Genomic DNA, 26009 nt, shown 5'->3' with positions numbered 1-26009 from the left:
CCAATAGTTTCCACAACGAACGCGACGAAAGATATTTTATAGCATTTTTTTTACTCTTTGAGTTACGTTACTAAAGTGTAAGGATCCCTAATCTTTTTTAGCAATAAATATTGCCTATATTACTCGGGGTGAATGTAGCTTTCTAATGGTGAAAGAATTTTTGAAATCGGCAAAGTAGTTTTTGAGTTTATTCATTACAAAAATACAAATCAATAATATTAGTGTAGAAAACTATAATTCTAGCTGTTGAACAGTTTTGTCTCTTTCTTTTACACTAAATACCCAATTGAATAGGAAGTGGCAAGTGTAATAGTTAAAATAGATTTCTAGATTTTAGTTTTTATGAATAAAGGAATTAATCTTTTACGTGTACACCAAATTTGATAGAGATTAAATAAGCCGTTAAGACCCTAAAAGATTTTTTTTATATAACTTAGAATGGCAAACAAGCTGACGGCCCACCTGATGGAAAGTGGTAACCGTCGCCTATAGACATGAGCAGTACCATGGACATAACAGAGTATACTGTTTCGCCCATGATACTTCCATGCGTTGCCATTCCTGAGGACTCAGGTGTTATTCCTCTGTACCCTGCAAATTCACGCCATATCCCACCCTTCAAACCGAAACACAGCCATGCAAACACAACTGCTTCACGGTTGAAACACGAATGGTACAAAGGTACCCAAGCAATCGACTTTTGTACAAAGTCTCCCTAATACACATTTTCATATTTATAATATTAGTAAAGATGTAGTTGTAAATAAGGCAGAGCATAATCTACATCTATAAAGAAATACACAGACATAGAGAATTGTAATTAATAATTTATTTTTATTTCCATTCAATTCCAACTTCAAATTTTGTATTGTTTCCATTCTTATATTCAAAAGTAAATATATAATATGATCTGAATAATATAACATTATAATCCTAATACTGAAATATGAAAATCACTATTACAATGACATTTTAATAAAACTGAGATAACGCGAATTGTGATAAATCATTTTTTATCGAATTAATTGATTGATAACTAATAGTTCACATGATATACTGGAAATAAAATCTGTTTAAATATTAAAATAAAAACAAAAAAGTATTTTTAGATATTAATTGGACTTCATTAGTAGGCGTATCACAATGTCGCTTGTGAACCTTTATAGGATATTACAAAACTAAAATTATTTATTACATTTTCAACTAAAATACACGCAAGTTAATCTGGGTATTCTTACATTAATATATTACACATAGTTACAAAAAAAAAACTATTAATATACATTTATTTGATTGTGTTGATACTTCTACGTGGTTGCATAGATTCATTTTACAGTTTCGTCTATATAGTGGTGCCGACTCTCAAATAAATTTGTGAGTACTCTGCGATTGTAATTTCATATATGTATTTTTTTTTATATATATATTTATAATACATAGTTTTTAAGGTAAAAAAAAAACGAGAATTTGTAAGTTAGTGTTAACTAGTTATATTAAAATGTCATTGACTTAGGCTGCCATTAAAATCAACAATAAGGGAATTGATAAATATGATTCAAGTATATATATATATATGTCAAACAGATGAAACTTAGAAATATCTACTTCAGTATCACTTAACATGTATACTCGATAACAAAACAAAATACAATGCATAGATTTTCTACGTTAACAAGGCATACCTCTCTAAAATCCAAAGGATTAAAAATGTACGAGTAAAAATATTAATAAAGTTTCGACCAAGGAATATACTTCTACTCGCTACTGAAGACGTTTCCTTTTAAACAAAACAGAGCACCACGTCTGTATATGGTAACACAAATTGAAGTAAAAAGTTGGAGAAGCGTGCCATGTTAACGTAGACAATCTATACCTAACCTCTAAACTCAAATAGGTACACGAGATGGCAGATGACATAAAAAATTGGACCACAAATTCTAAGTATCATTTAATATAGTAAATTGAGCGACTTTCCACTTATTTTTTTTTTATTACTATTATTAAATAATGATTGAAAACTACAAAATTAGAACCCATATCTCCCAGCAATTAAATACGTGACACTCATTTTTTAACCATTCAAGATTCCCGAAAGAATTGTAACGCATTTGAAAAATAGTTTTTTTCTTTTTTTAATTTGTTCAATTATAAAATCCTAATTAAATAAGCAATTATTGTACTATAATTTACTAATAATAATCACATTACATTTCAAACATCACCAAAGCCTAATTGCAGTTGCCAATTTGCCTGTCAATCGTGACATTTACTGTCAAAATTCCTTCGACAGTAAACTACCATAAGGAACGACCCCGTTCCTTTGGCAGTCTATGGGGGTTATGTTCAGCAGTGGACAGAGAACGGCTGACATGGTGATGATGAATCACATTTATTTAATCTTCTTCTCGTCTCTCTTAGGCACGAAGAGCGCAACGAATTTCTGCAGTAACTCAGTGAATATCAATGTACCTATAAACACTAGTAAAGTCCCGATCCAGTGTCCCAATGTGAAGGGATTTCTAAAGTACACAATCGAGAAAAGTAATGATACAAACTTCCTCAGAGTAACCGTTAGAGTAACGGTCAGGGAAGCGGACTCAGTTGTTAATACGTATACTGCACTAATGCACAAACCCTGCGTTGATACATACAAGATCAGCCAGAGAACCTGCCTCGGCAGTACTAGACCTAGGAACTCTATAGATGGCGTCTCTGTCGCTAATCTAATATGCGAAATTAGATTAGACGCGGTCGGCAGCCAAAACACGAGCGGCATCAAGTGCGTGTAATACAACGCCTCCCACGGATGCTTCCCGTATTTGGAATACAGTGACTCCTGGAATATCCCCATTCTGGCCGACACGAATAGGGCGAATGTTAATATGGCTATACCCAGACACCACCACAACCAGTCGATGAATTTCAGTCTCTCTTCCTCAGCAGCATCTTCGTGTGTCTCTCTCGGTGCTTTCACGTCTCCGCTCGATTGTATTGTGCAAACTGCGATGCCACCGGATATCATGAATATGGCTAGATACTTCAAAAACGGGTACTGCTTCTTGAGGATCCATACGCCCATAGCCATGTTCGCCATCAGAGAACCAGCCCGGAAGATCATGTGAAGCGGCATGGAGATATTGAAATCGAACGCATAGTTGTTCGCCACGCTACTAGTCCAGAAAAATCCAACTAATATGAGGTACTGTTTGAACGGTATGTTCCTTTTGGCGGTACCGAACTTCCCCACGGTGCAGAACCCAACAGTTGCTATAAACAGGAACTGCAGGAAGGTTGCCAGATTACCAGCACCAGGGTCTTCTTTCACGACCATCTCTAAAAACACTACGTTGGAACAACACCCAACAAAGACCATGGTCATGGCCAGCGCCGCTTTTATATTCATTTTGGATCTGAAATAGAAGAAACTATTTTAAAAATAAGACCCATAGATAGATAATAAAATTATTTTAAAATCTACAATAATTTCATTATTATAAATTACAACTAATATTAGAATTAATAAATTTTTTTATACTGATAAACAATTAAATAAAAAAATGTATGTATCAAGTCCTTGTTAGCTCATTTTTATTACCTAATAACAAATACAGAGACAGCTGAAATTGTACACACACATCTGCACATTGAATTATAAAAGTAAGGTTAACTATTTGGAATTATTTATCAAATCTAATGTTAACATAGTGATATTAAATGTAAAAAATAATAAATGTAACAAATACTTACATGATTAATGCACTTAATCTACACAAATCTTATTTGAAACACAATTAACACTAAGTAATTTGCATTATTGACAGAAGTCACAACATTCACAGACGGCCGTGCTGGCGCTAGTGTGCGTCGCGTCGCGAGTTTGTTGTCGTGACCGTGGCCTCGATATCTGTACGCATGCGTGAAACGTCACCTTTGATAAAGCACAGTACGCTCTCCGTAATAACAGATGGCGCTGAATATAAATTATTCTAATATAGAATCAGTCAATTATGTTTTATCCTTCTTTCTACGAAAATATCACAAATGTACATTTGTTAAAATATTTAAATATTTGTATGTTTGTTATTCAATTATATTTAAATAACTGAAAGAATCTAAATAAAATTCGGTCCACAGCTAGCTTATACTCTAATTTAATTCAAAGAACGTCTACTTTATAGAAATTAATGCACGCGGACAAAGCCGTCATAAACAACTAGTTTAATTATTAATAATATTATATGAATTACACTTATAATTTGGAATTTCATTAGATTTTATAATAAAAAGTAAAATGTTATACTTGTCTCGGCACAAAGGTTAAAAATAAATATTATGTGAAACAAGCTACAATTAAATAAATAACAAAATTGCTTTATAAAAAAACTAGTGTCTAAATAAAATAATAATAATTTAATAAATATTAGACTTATAAAAAATAAATAATTAAAAAAATATTTACAACATTTCGAATTATATAATTTATAATATTAAACATAAATACCAAAAATGGTTTAATTTAAAAACGCACATAACCGAATATCGCATCTCGATAGTTTCCCATGAACACTCAGGTTATGGAATGAACTCCGTGCCAAAGTTTCCTCAAAAGACCACAGCATGGAATTCTTCAAAAGGATGGTAAAGAGGTTTGTTCAGTACCCCTGGTATTGCAGGCGTTCATAGGTTACAGTAACCACTTACTATCAGGTGGATCGTATGCTTGTTTGCCACCTCAGTGGTATAAAAATAAAAATAAAAAAAAAACAAAACTCAATTCTATCACAATCAATATTATAATTGACAAATCATTTGTCATTCCACAAGTCTCTGGTATCACATACTTAAATAGCTAAATATCAAAGCGATACTAGAGAGCGGCGATAAAAATGAATTTATTATGCTATTATTAGCATAACAATAAGTTTGTGTAGACCTAAGCTCCCAGAAATGGGTACCGATTGAGGTTAACAGGGCTTTTCTCTGTGTAACATTAGCTCAAGCCGTTTTAGACCCTATTCCTATGCGTTATCGCCTGTAATTGCTTTTGCGGTCGCTGATAGTTTGTTCGACTTAGGGTTTCCAAACACTGAATCTCGAGTAACAGAAATTACGTCAGTGAAAAATATGCTATGAATACTGAGTGAATATTGCTATATAAGATACCTATTATTACTAAGGTTTTCCTATTATCATATGAACCTTTTTGGTTTTGCCAGTAGTTGCCACGCTTGGTAGGCGGGTTGACAACCACAATTACACTTTGGTGATGTTTTAAAAGAGACGCTACTGTCCATCCATCGACCATTAAATTCCCTTAGTCCCATCTTACGACACCCACGGAAAAGGAATGGGTGGCCCATTCTATGTCTGGACCATATGGTAAACTATTATGTATAAAAAACCTTAATAATGGCTTTAATTTTTTTTTTTTTATTTTCACCTGTATTGAGTTTTATACGAATCCCGTAAAACATTTTCATCACGAGACAATATCTTATAATGGCCGGCCATTCTTATTACTATAAAAATGGACAATGGTTAGTAAAATAATAAAATGTATTGATTCAACCCCTTATTACGCGGCAAGTCACGTTTTGGTTAGCGCACTGTCTGAACATTTAATATGACCACTGAGGTAGATAGATTGCTTGTGTTATAAATCTAACTGAAGCCATTTTACAACTTTAATATTGTTAAAATGTAATAAGTATTATCACTGTATGGTCGCAGCTAGAATGGACCATCCTTTCTTTTCCTGTAGATGTCGTAAGAGGCGACTAAGAGAACTTAATAATTGGGAAATGGGCAGCAGCGTCCCTCTTGAAATATCATCAATGCCTAACTGCGGTTGTTAACCCGCCTGCCAAGCGTGGCAACTACTAAAACCCCTCTTATAGGGAAGGCCTTTATTCATCAGTGGACATTTAATGTCTGATATGATAATGATGATAAATAAATATTAAATCATTTAGTCGTAATGTAAGTTTTTCTCCACAAAGTTACGGCTGAAAAAAGTGAGAGATATAATTCGAATGATCCAGTTGAATCGCACATACAAAATCACAAATAAAAAAAATCAATAATCGATCTAAAAACAACCGACACTAGATGGCGCTACACTAACACGATTCCTACTAGTTATCAATGAAAGGACTCGTGTGATTTTTAATAACTTTGTTTGCAATAATTGCTTCCCATAAGTATCTATTCTATCCTACATATGCTATGAAATCCTAGATCTAATCCTTATTCTCTCCAAAGTTGTTTAAGATAGATATTTTTATTATTACTGTCATTTCCCGTTTTGTTTTTGACAAAATACCTTAATATCGAGGAGAATGCCATTAAAAAAGACAAAAAAAAACTTCAATCGATCTACATAATTAACAAGTACACATGTCATTTCTCATTTAAGTCGATTTTAAAAGAAGGTCCTCCATCATTGCTTGAATCGATATCTTCACCAGTTGTGTATGTTTTAGATGATTCTTTTATTTAGTTCTAAAAATGTACCTCCATTTTAAATCTATTTAACTCTTTATTGCACCAGAAACATAAAAATATAAAATTACAATAGAACAATTCAAGTGAAATACGAATAAGACAATTTAGTAGTTTAGATAATAAACTCTAATTGAAATTACGATTTTGTGTTAAAATAAAGTACCAACATAACATAAAATTATGAAAGTCGGAATATAAACATATAAGACAGGAAAAAGCAATAAATATCTAACAAGGGTTACCAAATGCAATTTTTATTTTTTTACTTTAATATCAAACATTTGTTTAACAGAATCAGATTACGATTGTTTTTACTTTTACCTAATCAGAAATTTATATAGATTTTCTCTCTCTCTCTCTCTCTCTCTTCGTCCTCTTCATTACTGAAGGTCGTGTCCTTGAAAAGTGTCCGTTGCCTCTCTCATGATGTTATTCCATTGTGCACGGTCTTCAGCTTCACGCTTCAGATTTTTTCTATGTTCTCCAATATACACGAACGACGACAGAAACAAACTTTCCCGAAACTTCCCTCAACCTCTGTTTTGCTGACATCATTGATATATTTTACTATATTTTCAAGCCCATTTCACTTTTCACCAAACATTTCTACAAGAAATTAATTTCTTAAACATATCGCGAACAGAAATTTTTTTAGTCCAATATTGCGAAAATTACCCAATCTAGCAACGCTGTATCAACCTAATATTTGGTAACGACAAAATACGAGTACTATGTATGTATCCAGGCCTAGATTTATCTTGTAGTTGGTACATCTAAACTTGTAATATGCATAATATTATATTTAATCAAAATCTAGAGGCAGCTCACTGCTTCTCATGCAAATTTATGTCAAAATAAGTTAAGGCTAAGCAATTTGTTTAATGAAATCCTGTTGAACGTGGCAGTTCTACCGAAATACAGTTACGTCAGAATTATGTATTAATTTTCAAATACGGTGAATTAATCCCACTCATCATCATCATTTTCAATCCAACCGCCGTATCCTGGAATAGAATGAGCCACTTTTCTATCCCGTGGGTGTTGTAAAAAGTGACCAAGGGAACATAACGGTCGAAGAATGGGCAGCAACGTCCTTCTTAAAATGTCACCAAATCCTAACTGCGGTTGCCAACCAACAAATTGGTAAAACATCCCAATAAAGCCTATGGAAGCCTATGTTCAGCACTGGACAGTAAACTTTTATTTTTAATTATCTTTATTGACCATATTTTACTGGGTACAGAAATGACACCTGAGTCCTCAGGAATGGCAACGCATGGGGGGTATCATGGGCGAAACAGTATACTCTGTTATGTCCATGGCACTGCTCATCTCTATAGGCGACGGTTACTACTTTCCATCAGGTGGGCCGTCAGCTTGTTTGCTGTTCTAAGTTGTATAAAAAAAAATACAAAAATTATTTGAAAACATCAGAAGTAACATATGAGGTAGGTGCACAATTTTTTCTAGTAAATTTACGTGCAATTTGTTCAATGATTAACGTTGTACTCGTAATATGCACTAAAACTATGTGGTCCCGGCACATAATAGGCTGCCCTTCACTATCCAGTTGGTGACGTAAGAGCAGCAAGGTCCTTCTTAAAACATGTCCAAAGCCTGACTGCGGTTGCCAATCTCCTTGCTAAGCATAACAACTACTGGCAAAACCCCCCAAGGAGGAGGCTTATGTTCAACAGTGGACAGTTAAAGGCTGTATGATGATATATGATGATGACGTACTAAAGGGAACTATATATAAGACTAAATGTATCAATCATTATTCTACAGACTTTACTATGCGAAAAACTGAAAGAGTTCAGCTATCAGAAATTCAAAAGGATCCTTTGCTGCGTCAAGACACTTAGCCTTTTTAAGGCATTTTTACTTACACGGTCATAAATCAAACCAATATACGTATTCATTACTATTAAAAACCTGTAATAGAAAACAGTTATTGCCGTCGTAAAATAAACTTTGAACGGAAACGATAAAGTTTGATATCGTTTAATGGCAAAATATTGTCAAGCCGGCTAAAGTGACCAAATATTTTTCTAGCCTCTATCAAAGGAAAATAGTTCATGTTTTCAATGGATCTTTATTTAATAGATGTAAAGGAATTAGTGCTTAGATTCAGACTAATTAAAGTTGATATTTCATTGAGAAAGTGTACGATTATTAATTGATTATATCCATTGGTTAGGAATTAAAGTTGTTATAATCAACAGTGTTTGTTTAAATAACGCGTCTATTTTCAAATTCTTTAGTAATGAAAACTACTTTATTTTATTGTATGGTTCTGGAAGCAAACTGTGAATTATTTATTAATTTGTTTTTAAAATCAAGAACTTATCAATTATTGCTTTTTTTTTTTACAATATATGGGCTTTACATTCCAAAGTAGCTAGCTCTTTTAGAATACCTATTGATAATTTGGACAGAGGTATATTTTCTAAATATAATCATTACTTATAACATTAAAATGTGCTATGCACGCTTTAATAACTTTATTTTACACTTGAAAAATACTGTTAAAAGAAATGGATTTAAAATAGAAAGACGCCATAACACAGAATATACGATTCGAAACTTATTAAAAATCTACAATATAATAAATTAACAATGTTGCCAACCTTAGGCATAAATACTATCATAGAATATACTACATTACTCATATCCTTGCTAATATTATAAATGCAAATTTGTTGAAAGGTAATGAACCTTATAGCGCCCCGACGGCTTAAACAATCATTATGAAATTTCGCACTTACTATATGAAATGCAGAAGGATATCGGGCTACTTTTATCTCGATTAGTAAATATATCCCAATCACGCGAACAAAGTTATAGTTGAATAACACCATGAATATTCACTTATTACGTTAACGCTTGTAATTGGTTGCATAGATTAAATTTTCCATGTTTCGTTAATATAAGGGTAGTGACGACTCTTAAATCGTCGTGATTACTTATCTGTGACAACCATAGATCAAGTATAGTACCTATTTGACGGTAACACTAATCGACACTGAAAGGGTTAGATGTCAACACCTATATTTCATATTAGTGGCAACTACATCCAAAAGGTCGTTACTGTAGAGCGTCGAGCCGGAATAATTGAATTAGTGTACCGTCGTGTTATCGAATAGACGCGTAATTGAATATGGACTTTTATGCTATCATTATTAGATAGAATTTTCTCTGTACACGAAGAAGTTATTAATTTGCAGCGATATAACCTTCCCTGTGAGTTTTTTATTCCTTCCGCGTCAAGATTTGTTAGTGTAAAAATAAAAGTCTATATTTGCATAAAAAGCTATATATAGAAGCGTCTTCTACGCTAATTATAATAAAAAGTAATATTATTAAATATATGAGATCTATCTGTATACGTCTGTCAACTGATGGACATAAACCTCCTCTTGGGGGGGTGGTTCTGCTAGTAGTTGTCAAGATTAGCAGACGACTTTGCCATTCTAAGTTACATAAAAAAATATAAATAAGACTATCTTGGAACGAAGAAAAGCTAAAATGATTATCATGGTCATATCTATCAGTATAGAGAGAATTAAGTTCACTCGATATTTTTTTAGTTAGGTTATTATGTGTGAATGAATGGGAATCATACGGCCGCCGAGTTATTAGGGCATGAAAGCGGACGCGTTCCGCACAATTAGCACCGTAATAAATATATAATGGAAAGGTGGGCTAAATGTTAGCCGGGATTATCTTTTTTTTTCTTTATTATACCCCTCTAATATTATATATGTTAGAGTTTGTACACAGATATTCGGATATTTTGACTTATTACTACTCTTCACAAAAGGCAGAAGAAAATTCAAATTATTTATTTGAAAATTTCGATTCTGAGGGTTTTTTTATACTATTATGGTGGGAAACAAGCATACAGCCGTCGGATGGTAAATGAAATCACTGTAGCCTATGGACGCCTGTAACACCAGAGATGTCACGCATGTGTTGCCCACTTAATACACCCTTTTTGAAAAACCTTATGCTTTAGCAGAAAGATCATTCCACAACCTAAGTGTTCGCGGTAAGAGACTCCTTTTTTTACGTCAATAAAAATGCATCATGCAGACCCACACAGCTTAGGGACCGTGTGGGTACTGCCGGACTCCTACCGGCTAAATAACCTGACGATATACCTCCCATCTCATAATAGCGACGGTGCCGCGGATTCCCGCTTTGAAGTCTACCGGGAAAGAGACTCCTCTGACACCGCACTGTGCGTGACCATTCTGGTTCTAAGGTGTGATAATGGATTCCCTGCTGATCAGCTGATGATATATATATATATATATATATATATATATATATATATATATATATATATATATATATATATATATATATATATATATATAGAGCGCTTGTTAAATAATCAATCAAAAACATTAAAAAATGATTAATTGTTCTTTTTTTAAATTGACAAACAAAATTATGAACGCTTTTTACAGCTACGAGTACTTTAAGTTCACTATAGAATCTTCTAGAGACAACAATAAAGAGTATCCATCTATTTATTTTACACTCAGTGAATTTGAATTCCAGTGACGTCACAGCACAGAATAGAATAGAACAGAAGCGACAATTAATTGTAGGTACAAGTGCGGCCGTTTAACTTGTCGGAGTGAAGCTAAGCGCTAATATCTCATTGTGGCGCTGCTATGCAATAACAGGGATTCCTCTCACGCGATATTCGTACTGCGAACGACTGTACCATGCACATTTCACTATTCTATTGTTGTACAAAATGTATTTGTGTAATTATAAAAAAAAAAATGTTAAATGCCAATATATAAGTAAATTCCAGTATCTTTTTGAAACTCACGATCGTAACCTTCGTTCCAATAATACTTTCCAATTATCTTTCCCCTCTCACCGTACTGGTTACGCTTCAAACTCTTTTCTCCTACATTCTTCACGACTCTGGAACGCGCTTCCTGATGCCTTTAAGAGACTACCGACTAAACCGTCTTTCAAAAAAGCGTTCTCGCTCACTTTTTTACTTTATCCGAGCAGTAAACTTTATATTATTCTCAATTTCGTGTATAATATAGTATATATCATATATGTAAGTATATTTGTTATTCATATATATTTATTCGTTTATATATGTAATTTTAGTATGTATGTATATCAATAATTAGTAGTACCTCATTCGAGTATTCTGACACTTCCCTATGGTTGACTGGAAGAGAATGTTTTTAGCATTAAGTCCGCCATGTACACATATTTGTACTAATGAATAAATAAATAAAATAAAAAATGCCAATTTATGAATTAATTAATAGCACCGGATGCACACAGCGTAATCTAGTTGTAAACTAAGCAATATTTATACTTGAAGGCGTGGCAATATATTTAATAACAATATATCTGTTCTCCTTTAACCAAAGGTTGTCTGTGAGAGATTGCTCTAGCAGTAAGACCGTCTTTTGTACCTTTATGTATGGCTAGTATATACATAAAAAAATGATATACCCACTGATATCATTTTTTTAATGGATGATAATGGAATGGTAACACCATCCGCGCTATTGGTATACACCGGTGGGGTACCAGTGTAGGATGATAGGTGAAGATGAAATAGGTCAGTTAGCCCATCGTGACGAATTCAACAAGAATTGTTCACGATGGTTTCCAGGGGGAACCACGTGGAGGTCGACCTAATAAGGCATATTGCTAGCAATGGGGCTGTCAAACTTCATTGCTAATAATTCCTTTCCCCCCGGGTATATCATTTCCTATGGAACTCTTCATGAATACGATCTTATATTGTGTATATTTAAATGGTAATTACTTACCTAATACCTTCAAGAATGGCTAACTGACCTGATTACATCGCCACCTATCATCCCGCACTGGTGCCCCGTCAGTGTATACCGTTAGCGCTGGCGGGGTTACCACTCCATTGTCATCCATTAATAAAAAAAAACTTGTATGATACATAAAACATTTGAAGTTCAATAACAAAAAAATATTCATGACATCAAATTATTTTACTATGCGGGAATCAAACCCGTAACTATGGTGTGCCTTCGATTACACTCACACCATAGTCCAAAAAAACCCTTAAAATATAATTTGAAAAATTCACACCATAATCCGGATTCCCGTAAGCCTCTGAGGTTTGAATTACCGAAATACACCAAGAGTAGCGATAACAGGAAAGTCTTATTGCCAATTTATCCCGTAGGGAGCGTCATGAAGTTCTAAAGTAAACAAACTTCATCTCGGCTTTACCTACCTCCTGTCTAAAGAATAAAAGATGAAATGGATGAGAAATTGAATCAAATTTAATATTCTTTAAAACTTGTACTTATTTTAAAATGGCGTTTGACTTTAATTATAATAATTTTAGCGTTACCATTCTTATACTTCAGTATAAAATTCTCCAATTCTCATGACGAACAATTTTTTTTTTTGATAGATGAAAATGGTATGGTAACCCCGCCTGCGCTAACGGGATACGCTGGCGGAGCACCAGTGAAGGGTGATAGATGAGAATGAAATCAGGCCAGTTAGCCCATCATGATGAATTCATCAGGAATCAACCATGATAGTTTCCAGGGGGACCCGCGAGAAGGTCGACCTGGTTGGGTATATTGCTAGCAATGGGATTCTCAGTCTCCTTTACTAACAATCCCTTTCCCCCCCGAGCAATATATTTTGCATATAAATTGTTATTGCCATATGGTCCCGGCATAGAATGGACCACCCCTTCCTTTCCCGTGGGTGTCGTAAGAGGCGACTAAAGAAATGGTCGAGGGATTAACAGCAGCGTCCCTTACGCGTAAAACATCACGTAAGTCTATCTGCGATTAGCAAGACACTTAGCTAGCTTGACAACTACTAGTAAAACCCACCAAGGAGGAGGCCTATGTACAACAGTGTACAGTTAACTGTACACTGTTGTACATAGGCCTCTTCTGAACAACTGATGTAATAAAAAAATATTCATAGAAGACAGAAGCGTATGCGTTCAAAGATTATATTCGGGCCAGTCTTGGAAGACGACGGTTTGATGTTTGTCTTTTTTATTCATCATCATCATCATCATTTCAGCCATTATACGTCCACTGTTATACATACATATACATAGTCCTACCTCGCAGACTGTCATAAGGAACGGTTCTGATCCAATGACTACCTGCAATGCATTTAAGGGCGTATTTTTTTTTTTATAAAAATCATTTCCGCCATTATCTGTCCATTACCAGTCATAAGCCTCCCCCATAGACTGCCATAAGGAACGGTTCTGAGCCACCTGCATCCACTAATTCCCTGTAATGCATTTGATTGAGGTCGTCACTCCACCTAGTGGGGGATCGTCCTACACTGTGTTTTTACGTACTGGGTCGCCACTCAAGAACCTTTCTTCTCCATCGGTTGTCGGTTCTGTAGGAGTACAAACCTCCTTATGAGGTTGTTAAAAGAATTATATATAAAAACTATTGTGACATTTATGACAAATGGATTAAATTATAAACTTTTGCTATGAATCAATCTGTGTTTTAATATACGATAATACAACATTTCTGGCGACGAGATGTCGTTCGAAAAATTCCAATTCGATATATTTAACAATAAAAATGAAGATGTTATTACATCCAACGATTTTCGATAAACTCATCTTGATGGCGAAGAAACAGAAAACAAACGTAAAAAAATATTTCTCTCACGGATCGGACCAGCCGCTTTCAAGGTATTAGTGGACTATTTTCGGCCTATACCAGTAACAACAAAAACATATACAGAACTCAAAGATGTATTAAACGAATATTACGGAAAGAAAACATATGTTCTTTCAGAAAGAGTAACCTTCGCTACCAGATACCGGCAAACTAATGAAACTATTTCACAGTTTATCTTAGAACTTCGTTCACTAGCTGGATACTTGAATTCGGAAAAAATTAGAGGAACGCATTAGAGATCAACTGGTAATAGGAATTAACAACACAGTGTGGCAACAAGAACTTATCAAACAACATCCAACAAATAGCGCAAAGCTTACTGATATTATAGCTACGGCTAATAAATTAGAACAAGCAGAGATCCAAACGCAACGTCTATCGAATAGTTTTCAAACAAATACGGACCCACAAAACATCAATAAATTGAAAACAAGAAATTATCAAAAAACAAATGAAACTAATAATAACACAAAATGTACATTCTGGGGCAGAGACTTTCACAGAAATATGAACGACTGTCCCGCAAGAGGCAAACGATGTAGCGCCTGCGGGAAACAAAATCATTTCTCTTCAGTTTGTATAACTAGTGGACGGCTCAAAATAAAAAAATTTAGAAATACTAGACTTATAGCCACAAATAGTCATATGGAACAACAAAACAACAATGAAAACGAAAATTCTGATAATGAAAGTGTTCAGACATATGCCATTAGCCTATATAACAAAGTCAGTAAAGTCATGATTCCAACTCGACTTAACAATAAAAATGTGGAAATGCTGTATGATCCAGGAGCAGTACATTCTGTAATTGGTGTAAAACTATGGAAGGCCATAGGATGTCCCAAATTGCAAAAATGTAAAAATCTGATTGCTTACACAGATGTACAAATTGAAACATTAGGAATGTGTCCTATAAAAGTCAAAGCCTTTAATGCGGAGAAAATATTGACAGCTTATGTTACTCAACAAAATGATATTCCGCTTTTTGGATTAAACTGGTGTATTAAATTTAAATTGCCAATGCCACCGGGTGCCAGACTTTGTAATATAAAAGAACCTACAGCAGTAACGAACGATACAGAGTATACAAAATATAACACTGAAATAGCAGCTATTTTTAGTGATTTTAAAATACTTTTCGATGGCAAACTTGGAACAATAAAAGATCATTATGCCAAAATCCATATTCCAGACGGTGTTCAACCAAAGGCATTCCGACCACGTCCTGTGCCTCTTGCATTACGCGAACAGGTGAACACTGAACTCAAGAGATTGGTAGATGAGGGGGTTTTGGAACCTGTTGATACAATGGCAACCCCCATAGAATGGGCATCACCCATCGTCATTGCTATAAAGGCAAACGGAAACGTTCGTATATGTGCCGATTTCAAAGTAACAATTAACCAGCATGTACAAATAGATGATTATCCTTTACCAAGATTTGAGGAAATAACTTCTAAATTGTCAGGAGGACAACTTTTTACAAAAATTGATTTAAAGGATGCCTATTTACAACTGTTAATACATCCAAACTCGAGAAAGTATTTAACCATCGTAACTCATAAAGGATATTTCCGTTATAAACGTTTACCCTTTGGAATTTCATTTGCACCAGCTGTTTTTCAACGAACAATGCATCATATACTCAGCGGCTTAGATGGAGTAGTTTGTTATTTGGATGATATTTTAATAACAGCAGGTGACCTACAAGAGCATTTAACTCGGGTGAGAGCAGTATTACAAAGATTACAGGATTTAGGCCTAAAAAGCCAAATAAGTAAATGTGCTTGGTTACAGGACAGCGTAAAATTTTTGGGTCATAAAATTGACAGACATGGTTTACATCCAACAACAGAAAGAATCGAAGCCATAAAGAAAATGCCCCTTCCGACTAATACAACCGAACTTCGTGCCTTCTTAGGTTCGATAACCTATTATGGACGTTTTATAGATAATTTACACATGCGATGCGCCCCACTTTACAGACACTTAAAAAAGAATGAAAGATGGGCGTGGACTGAAGATGACACAAACATAGTAAATGAATTAAAAAACATTCTAACATCCAATGACACTCTCACCCATTATAACGGCAATGAATATCTATGTTTTGTAGTGATGCTTCAGACAAAGGTGTGGGCGCAGTGTACTATTCCACAAGATAAATAACGTAATGAAGCCAGTAGCATATGCATCGAGAACACTATCGCGCGAAACGATATTCTACCATAGATAGAGAAGCGCTTGGAATAGTATACGCTGTAACAAAATTCCATCAATACTTGTATGGTAGAAAGTTCACATTACTTACTGATCATAAACCTCTTGAAAGAATCTTCAGTCAAAACAGAGAAACACCCAAAATAGCGAGCAACCGCTTACTTAGATGGGCGATGGTACTCAACAGTTATGAGTATATAATACAATACCAATCAGCGAAAGAAAACACTCCAGCAGATGCATTATCAAGGTTACCATTGACCAATAGTACATCTTTAGAAGAGAGAATGGATACCCAATTTTGCACATTTACTACATGAGACTACAGAACATCCCTGTAACGAAAAAAGAGTTAAGAAATCAAACTACTAAAGACAGAACTTTAATAAAATAAACAGTATTTAACATCACACTGGCCAGAAAAGAAAGACCTATCTTTAACGAGTTTCAACTTATTTCGAAAAAAAACAAATGTCTTTCGAAGACGGTATCGTTTTGTGGAAAGGGAGGTTATGTATACCGAACACACTCAAACAATCCATCCTAGAAATGTTGCATGATGGGCATAATGGTATAACTGCCATGCAATCATTAGCTCGCCTCCACGTCTACTGGCCAAATATTGATAGGGATATTCTAGCTTTCTCAAAAAAATGTAATCTTTGCCAACAATCTAGGAATAACACCAGTAAACCTCCGGCATATCCGTGGGGTATACCAGAAGAGCCTTGGCACAGACTGCATATAGATTATGCAGGCCCTATTTACGGACACATGTGGCTAATAGTCATAGATGCTTATTCAAAATGGTTAGAAGTCATGCCTATGAAACTATCAACATCCAAAGCAACTATAGTAAAATTAGATAACATATTTGCTACATTCGGCGTACCACGATATATTGTTACCGATAATTCCTCAGTTCACGTATATATTCCACGATTATTGTAAGAAGATCGGCATTACACATATTAAAACGACACCATACCACCCCAAAACAAACGGACTAGCTGAACGCGCTGTGCGCACTTTTAAAGAAAGAATGTTAGCCAGCGACAGAAGCATTGACTTGTATCAACGTTTAAATAGCTTTCTTCGAGGATACAGAAACACCCCTCGTCGGTCGACTAACCGTTCACCATATGAAATGATGTTCGGAAGACCCATGCGTACAACCCTCCATCTTTTAAAACCAAACGTAAAAGAAAACCTGGAAAAAGCTAGGTTGTATCAGCAATTTAGACCTTCTACTAAAGTGGTAGTACCTCCAACATATAGCCCTGGTGATAAAGTATGGGTAAATAAAACAACTGGCAAAGGCTCTGATCCTGGTATAATTACAAAATGCAACGGACCTTACTCTTATATATCTTTAGAGATGGCGGATGGAATACATAGACGCAAACATTCTGATCAATTGCGCCCCAGGTCGAATAACGGTTCAAATGATAACATGGAAGTAAAACCCTTTACCTATTACAAACGCAACGCTAACGAGAGCAATTGGAGCGGTGATTGGGGGCAACAACCCACGCCTGCAGCTTCCACCAGTAGACAACACCCTGATGGTTCGCGACAACAGCCTACAGAAACGGCCACCGCATCAACCTCCCGAGCAGAGCCTGAGCTTGGTGTATCGATACAGTCGCCACCGCAGCGGCGTTCTGAGCGAAAGAGGAAGCCACCTGTACGTTTCGGTACAGAGCCATTTCCAATGATAGGGGGTAAATTAGGAGTACAAACCTCCTTATGAGGTTGTTAAAAGAATTATATATAAAAACTATTGTGACATTTATGACAAATGGATTAAATTATAAACTTTTGCTATGAATCAATCTGTGTTTTAATATACGATAATACAACAGGTTCTTCGAGCTATGTGACCAACTTATTACCACTTCAGCTTGCTTATCCTTCGGGCTATATCAGTTACTTTAGTTCTTTTGCGGATATCCTCATTTCGGGTTATATAACGCAAAGAGACTCCGAGCATAGCCCTCTCCATGGCCCGCTAAGTAATTTGAAGCTTTTGCATACGGGCAATCGTGTAGGACTATGTTTTGATTCCATAAGTTATCTTTTTTTAATATCAAAGCTGAATTCTTTCATCTATCGTAGCCTTTCCCAAAGTGGGCGATAACGGCCTCTCGTGAGCGTTGCAGGCCTAAAGGGGGGGCGGTAAGAAACCCAGAAAAAAGTAGGGGCGTTGTGTAGAGGCTTGAGGGATGATTTGTTGATCTTGAAGTAATAGTGGTTTTTAAATAAGTAAAAAAATGGAGGCGCTAAAAAATAATTTATTCTCAAAGTGGGCAGTAAACAAAATAAGTTTGGGGACCCCGGATCTATCGCAACGTTACAATCAAATCTCATTTCCAACATAAAGCTGTGTACTCACTGGCGTTGAGCGGTACGGCGGGCGCGCGCGCGTGGTACGCCGCGCCGCCGTACACCGCGTGCCGGTAGCCCGCCACGGTTACCACGGTTACCACGGTTACCCGAGCACGTTGGCAGACATCGCACGCAGCTGCTTATACTACGCAAGGCCACCGGGCTCAGTCGTCCGCTCCTGTAACAAGCAAAATCATAAAATTATAATGATACGATGTATATGGGAGATATTTACTAAAATTTGATATGAAAAATCTTTATAATAAAAAACAAAACAATTTCTATCAGATACAGAAAGGTTGACTGGAAGCGATCCCTTTTATGGGATAAGTTCGTCATTGTTCTCGTTCTTTTCTTAAGAACTCTGTATCCTATAATTTATGACTTTATTTTCCAATAAAGTGTTACAAACAAACATGACAAAACAATAATTTTTAGAAATATTATCTGTCTATTTGTATATATTTTTTTGTTTTTTTTTTTATTTAACTTAAAATGGTAAACAAGCTGACGGCTCACCTGATGGAAAGTGGTAACCGTCGCCTATAGACATAAGCAATACCATGGACACAACTGAGTACACACACACATGATACCCCCCATGCGTTGCACCACTGAGGACTCAGGTGTTATTCCTCTGTATCCTGTTTCAATATATACAAACAGAAACATAGCCATGCAAACACAATACGGTAAAAACACGAATGAGACAGAGGTTTTTTGTAAAAAGTTGAGGGAAACTTTGTACAAACCTGCAGGTGACAGAAATTTGAAAGTTTTATAATGTAAAATAACTGTATATAAACATAACACACCTTTTCTCTATCACTGTATAATGTAAATGAGAAATTCAGTATAATATGTACTGGATTGCTTAATAGTATTTCTTATGGTGTTCAATGAACTGTCATCCACACCATGCTATAATCTGCAGAGTATAAATATAGTCACGCGTCCGGAACAAAAAAGGGAATACCAAAAGCTGTCGCCTATTCTGGTGTTATATTATATTCAGTTTAAACATTATATATCTTATATTTTTAGCACACAAACACAGCCATTCAAACACAACTACTTCACGAATATTCCAGAATAACGCAAATAGCTGACAGTTAGCAAATTGCGTCAACTAAGGCGGAGGATGTTCGCTTGCAGTATGCAGATCTAGTCTAATCCCAGCATAAATATGCATTGTAAAGGGCATCCTTTACACAACTTACCATAAATTTATATTATAATGTATATATCATAAATTAGTATATGTTGATATAATATACATATTATAAAGTGTAAAACCAAGGAATTTAGTGTTTCAAAATATGAATCTTTAATTTCTTTATATCCGGCTCGAAGGACCATCTATAAAACTAGTATTGGTAATAATAAAAGTAATTTTTTAATTACAAATTATACCGATAAATTGTTTCAACAAATTGCTAAGATACACGACCACCTCCGGCACATAAAAAAAAAAATAAAGACACGGCAATAATAATTTCTAATCCATAAATAATATATCTACGATTTGATATTCCACATACAGTTATTTTACCGCCAATATTTTTATACAGAAAACAAAACTGGAACGCCATTTAAGTACGGTAAGAGAACAAAGTGCGGGGCAACATGTGGCCTCTACGACTCTCATCAAAGTTGCACGCCGTAGGCCGCGCAAACGCGGCGCTCGTGTCGCACCACTATTGTACGGTCCGCAGGTAAAACGTCATTACTCTTTGTTAATTTTAAAATTTAATATTCTCTACACATATTTTAAATATCCGAGTTTTGCTGCCACGTCGAGACGTGTCAATAGAAATCAAGTCATCATCATCATATCAGTTGTTAATTGCTCACCACTCAACATAAACTTTCCCCATAAGGGGAGTTTTTCCTATAGTTGCCACACCTGGCAGGCGAGTTGGCAACCGCAGTTAGGTTTTTAGTGATGTTTTAAGAGGTACGCTGCTACCTTTAATTCCCTTAGTCACCTCTGGCGACACCCACGGAAAAAGAAGGCGTGGGCTATTCTACGCTATGGCCATATGGCGTAAAAATTAGGTATATAAGTACTATTTAACTGTAATCGCGTCACATTAAGTCTCAATGACGGGAGGAAGAGATTTTTAGTAATGAGAACCTTATAGCTCTATTGCTAGCAATATACCCCCCATCAGGTCGATCTCCACGCAGTTCCTCCTGGAAACCATATTGGTTCATTCATATAGAATATGAAGACTTTGTACAAAAGTCGATTGCTTGGGTACTTCTGTCCCATTCGTGTTTTTACCGTGAAACAGTTCTGTTTGCATGGCTGTGTTTCGGTTTGAAGGATGGGATATGGCGTGAATTTACAGGGTACAGAGGAATAACATCTGAGTCCTCAGGAATAGCAACGCATGGGGGGTATCAAGGGCGAAACAGTATACTCTGTTATGTCCATGGTACTGCTCATGTCTATAGGCGACGGTTATCACTTTTCATCAGGTGGGCCGTCAGCTTGTTTGCCATTCTAAGCTGTATAAAAAAATAAAATAATAATAAATTAGTCACTATGAACCAACAGATTATTTTAATGTTCATTATTCTTTCTTTAAAAACGCTTATCTAATCACAATACAGTAAAGACTAGCAACAAACGAGCAACTGTCCTCATGTTGCAAGTATTCATAAGTGACAATAGTTGGTTTCCATTAGGTGGCCTGTCTGCTCGCTTATCTCTCTAGTAACAAAAAATTTGAAAGATTGGTAACTTCTCTAAGCAAACTAGTACTTATTATGAAGTATTAACGACTACATTTATTTTGAGGTTTCCTTGTCTAACACGATTTTATTGCACTTGTTTCCTTAACACTGATAGACGAGACATCTTAAGAATATATATTTTATCTAAATCGGTTTATAACTGACGGAGTTATGAGATAACATATGAGAGAACATAAAATTAACACTACAGAATTGAGAAAATCCACCTTAATAAATAGTTTTACAGAAAAAAATATTTTCAAACCACATCAAAGCGGAAGTAGACACCTTAATTTAAAATAAGAATCATGAAATTGGAAAAAAATTGTCCAAGTTACCGCTATGAAAATCCACGAAAAAAATCTCAAGTAATACAATCGACGGTACGATTTATGACGTCATTTGAAAAGTACGTAAACCTACGTGTTATCTGCTGACGCTACTATTGTGTACATCGCAAGTTTTCGTCGCGCCTAGTATGTACATTCGACAATAAAATGCATATTAGATAACCATGTTTTGTTGCCACTACGTGATTGGCTGACTGTACGTGAGCACCCATATTACTTGGTGAATTTATACGAGCCACACATATAGAATTATTGTTACGATTATAAGATCGGCCGGAGTAATGGCAACCCTTCCCTCTGTGGTCGATATTTATTAACGTGCAATTATTAGGAAATATATATATATATATATACATATATAACTTGTACATATTGTAAACATTGCCGTGTGATCCCGGCATAGAATGACCCCTTACTTTTCTGTAGGTGTCGTAAGAGGTGACTAAAGAATTTAATGGTCGAGGGATGAGCAGCAGCGTCCCTCTGAAAACATCACCAAAGCCTAACTGCAGTTGTCAACCCACTTGCCCAACGTGGTAACTACTGGTAAACACCCCTCCCTCCTTATGGTGGCCTTTGTTCAGCAGTGGACAGTTAACGGCTAATATAATGTAATGTAATAATAAATAAATTGTTAGGACTATTGGAAACACTGTTTTTTGTTATTGTGATTACAACATACGCACGCACACATACACCAATACACACACACAGTGTGTACATACACACAAACTCACACGGTGTGTGTATGTTGTAAATATATACAATAAATATTTATTAAATAAATAAAAACAATATTTGATTATGTAAGTGGTAAAACACAAAATCTACGAGACAAAATTTTAAAAAAGATGATATAAAAAAGTGATACATGAAAGAAACTAACAAACCCTTTCCCCCGATAAGTAATAACTCCATTTGGTACTAATAGTACATTCAACTAATAAGTTTTGTACGCTAAGAAAGGGTTGTGTTAATCGAATTAACGCCCCGGAAACGACAACAAAGCCAAATGTGCCAACCCTTGTAGCTGGGTTTAATCTAGATTGTAAGAATAAATAAAAACGTCTGCCTAGAGTATTAAATGTAAGCTAGAATTATATAAGTTTTAAGATTCTAAAAGAAAAACAAAAAGAATTCGTATTAATTATTTTTGTCACCTCCTGCAAAGGAATACGATCAGCATCAGGGACATGACAGAATAAACTGTAACGCCTATAGCTCTTGTATTACGTTGCTATTTCTTAAAATTAAAATGTCATGCCTCCGTACACTGTTAATTTTAATGCTATACCTTAACCCTACAAAATAAACCCAACCATGTAAATACTATTGCTAGACGGCAGACGCCTTTTGTACAAAATTTCATTTATTTATACTTAAATATTTATCATTTTCTCACACCCACGCACACATGCACATATGTACACACACACACACACACACACATACACACACACGCACACGCACACGCATACTCATACGCACACACACATACGCACACACACATACACACACACACACACACAAACACACGCACGCGCACACACACACACACACACACACACACACTAACACGCACACGCACACACACAGGCACGCCAATACAAACAGGTACACACACACGCAAATACGCACGCACACTACATACACTTTCTGTCTCTGTCTCGCCCCACACTGGAATTGCCTGGACAGAATTGTCAATCAACAACCTGGTCGGTTGTCCATTTTTCGAACAACATAACCACATCAATTTGCCGATCTTTCGGATTGTATGATTACTTGGATTCTTCTGTGGATACCCTCATTTCGGATTCTACCAAGCAGTGAAGCCCCAATAAAAAATATAAGATATATACTGGACCGCGTGTGAGATACGTGCCCCTGCTAACTCGAGCACGTTATCACCAAAAGGAACAAATTGAGCAAGCATGGTTGTACATTCTTTACTCAAAGCTGAGATAAATTACTGCACTTATTCAATATCTCCGATTCAAAGTATTAAATTACTTTAAAAATAACAAAATTAAAATGCAGATAATGAATAAAACCTAATCGCAACTAATTAATAATTTAATTAGTTACGATAAGGTACATAATTATATATTTAATTAAATAATTAATTAGTACTTGATTTGTTGTGATTAGGTTCTCTTTAAAAAAAAATATTATCTTTATCTATGTCATAGGTGTACTGATCTGTCAATGTCACAAAAAAGTAGAAATATGTACATTTATGTATGTAAATAAATAAATTTAAACTTACTATAATACTTGTAACAATATTTATATATATACAATATAATTATAAATACTTTACACAATAATATTAAAATTAAAAATTGCAATTAGATAAAATGAAAAATCTAAACTCCAACAGTAACAGAAATATAGTAAAAAGTCATGGAGTTGCCACTTATAAAAATAAAAAAAAAGAATTTTTTACTAGCAATTTTTTTGCGGCGAAATAGTGATTTATAGATATTATAACGCATTTGATATCATCATTTATGTGAAATATTACTTATTAATGTGGTGGTTTTTTTCATTAACTGTCAAACGTATATAGTAACTAATATTTACATCTTTAGGTTAACAGTATTTTTTTTTAATCCCCTTGATGTAGCTAACGGCCCAAACAATAGATAACTGTTACCTTCACCATAATAGACATCGCAAAATGTTATTGTTTCGTAGATCTAAAATATTTTTAAGCGATAAAAATGGAATGGCCGCATCGTGGCGAATTCATTACAAATAAACCGTGAATATTTTTAGGGGGCAGGTCGCGAGAAGGTTGCCCTAACAAGTTACATTGCTAGCAATGGAACCGATGGATGGAGACCTCAATACTGATAATTCCTTAAAAATAATTATGCAAGTATTACAATTAGGGGCAAAAACCATAAGGTAGTCAAATAATTTTAATACATATTATTTCTATTTCAACAGTCGTGACAAAAATACACTGGCCCAATTGAATGCCCGACAAAAACAGGCGATTTCCGTTAATAAATTAACCCGATGGAATCAGCGTACAATGTACCGAATTCGATCAATCGGTAATATTCAGTAACCATTATATTACGCTCATTGGTCGAGTGACACTACGTAATCAATTTGTGTAATGGCAACATTGCTTTCGATTTTCGAATCCACGCAGCCCTTAGAGCTCAAGGACAGTGCGTGACGCCATATTGAAATTTTAGGCGCCAATTTTGTTTTTGTATTGATGGTGTTTTGTTTTACAATTTATGACTAAAAATAAAAGTAAATACAATTACCTATAGATACAAAATTTGGTATAGAATAATTAAATAGTATGTTTATTAATTATTTATAAGTATAGCCTAAGTATAGCTTTCCTTACAATTTTCATAACTATCTATTTGTTAAACCTTTAAAGATGTAAGAAATAAAATAAACAAACATTAAGTAACATACTTTCACATTCATGATATATGTACATAAATAAGGATTAATTTAAACATTTTATATGGCACTCATCTCTTTCTATTCTAGATAAATAATATATATTTAAATTATTCTCCTATGTGAACTGAAACCTCAAATAATTAATATAAATATAAAAAGAAATATAAAATCTTTTAAATTGTATTAACAAAACAGTGACAAGCAAAAAATCTTCTCTAGATATTTATTTATAAAAAAAATATTTGCATTTGCTAAAAATACGCGCAGTATATTTTCGTAATAGCGTTACGCGGTCGGGGAGGGCGCGCAATTTACTGAAAATCCATATGACTGCATGAGCTAGGCTCTTGGCTTGCCACCAGGAAATCCTACTAGCAAACCAGCAAACAGAGTATATTTCACTATTTCAAACATCTGCCATAGAATAAAATTTGAAAAGAGGAAATTTCGAGACCGCATAATATTGATATTTATTTATTTACATTGTAAATAATTCGGAAAATAGATTTTTTTTTACAACACAGGGGGCAAACGAGCATGCGGTTCACCTGATGGTAAGTGATTACCGCCGCCCATGATCACCCACAACACCTACGGCATTGCAGGTGTGCTGCCGGCCTTTTAAAAAGGAATTGTCTTTTGGAAGGAATTGGAA

The 26009-nt window shown here is 35.0% G+C and overlaps 1 protein-coding gene and 1 long non-coding RNA gene across 2 annotated transcripts in view; both read right to left on the bottom strand.

The window, feature by feature from the left end:
- LOC116413100 (uncharacterized) overlaps nt 1-26009 on the bottom strand; it is a 187978-nt gene that overhangs the window by 89042 nt on the left and 72927 nt on the right. The window contains exon 2 of the long non-coding RNA XR_008253715.1: nt 18835-19005. This is a non-coding gene — a long non-coding RNA (uncharacterized LOC116413100). The remainder of the gene's footprint in view (nt 1-18834; nt 19006-26009) is intronic.
- Nucleotides 808-3901, bottom strand: LOC113519934 (UDP-xylose and UDP-N-acetylglucosamine transporter). Its single transcript, XM_026905165.3, has 2 exons — nt 3748-3901; nt 808-3410 (listed from the first exon to the last, which is right to left on the bottom strand). The coding sequence occupies exon 2, from the start codon at nt 3401-3403 to the stop codon at nt 2390-2392; it is 1014 nt and encodes a 337-aa protein (XP_026760966.1). The 5' UTR covers nt 3404-3410; nt 3748-3901; the 3' UTR covers nt 808-2389.

Source organism: Galleria mellonella, unplaced genomic scaffold (genome assembly GCF_026898425.1).
Source record: "Galleria mellonella isolate WM207_F2 unplaced genomic scaffold, CSIRO_AGI_GalMel_v1 utg89, whole genome shotgun sequence".
Classification (NCBI taxonomy): domain Eukaryota; kingdom Metazoa; phylum Arthropoda; class Insecta; order Lepidoptera; family Pyralidae; genus Galleria; species Galleria mellonella.
This window is presented reverse-complemented; position numbering and strand designations above follow the sequence as displayed.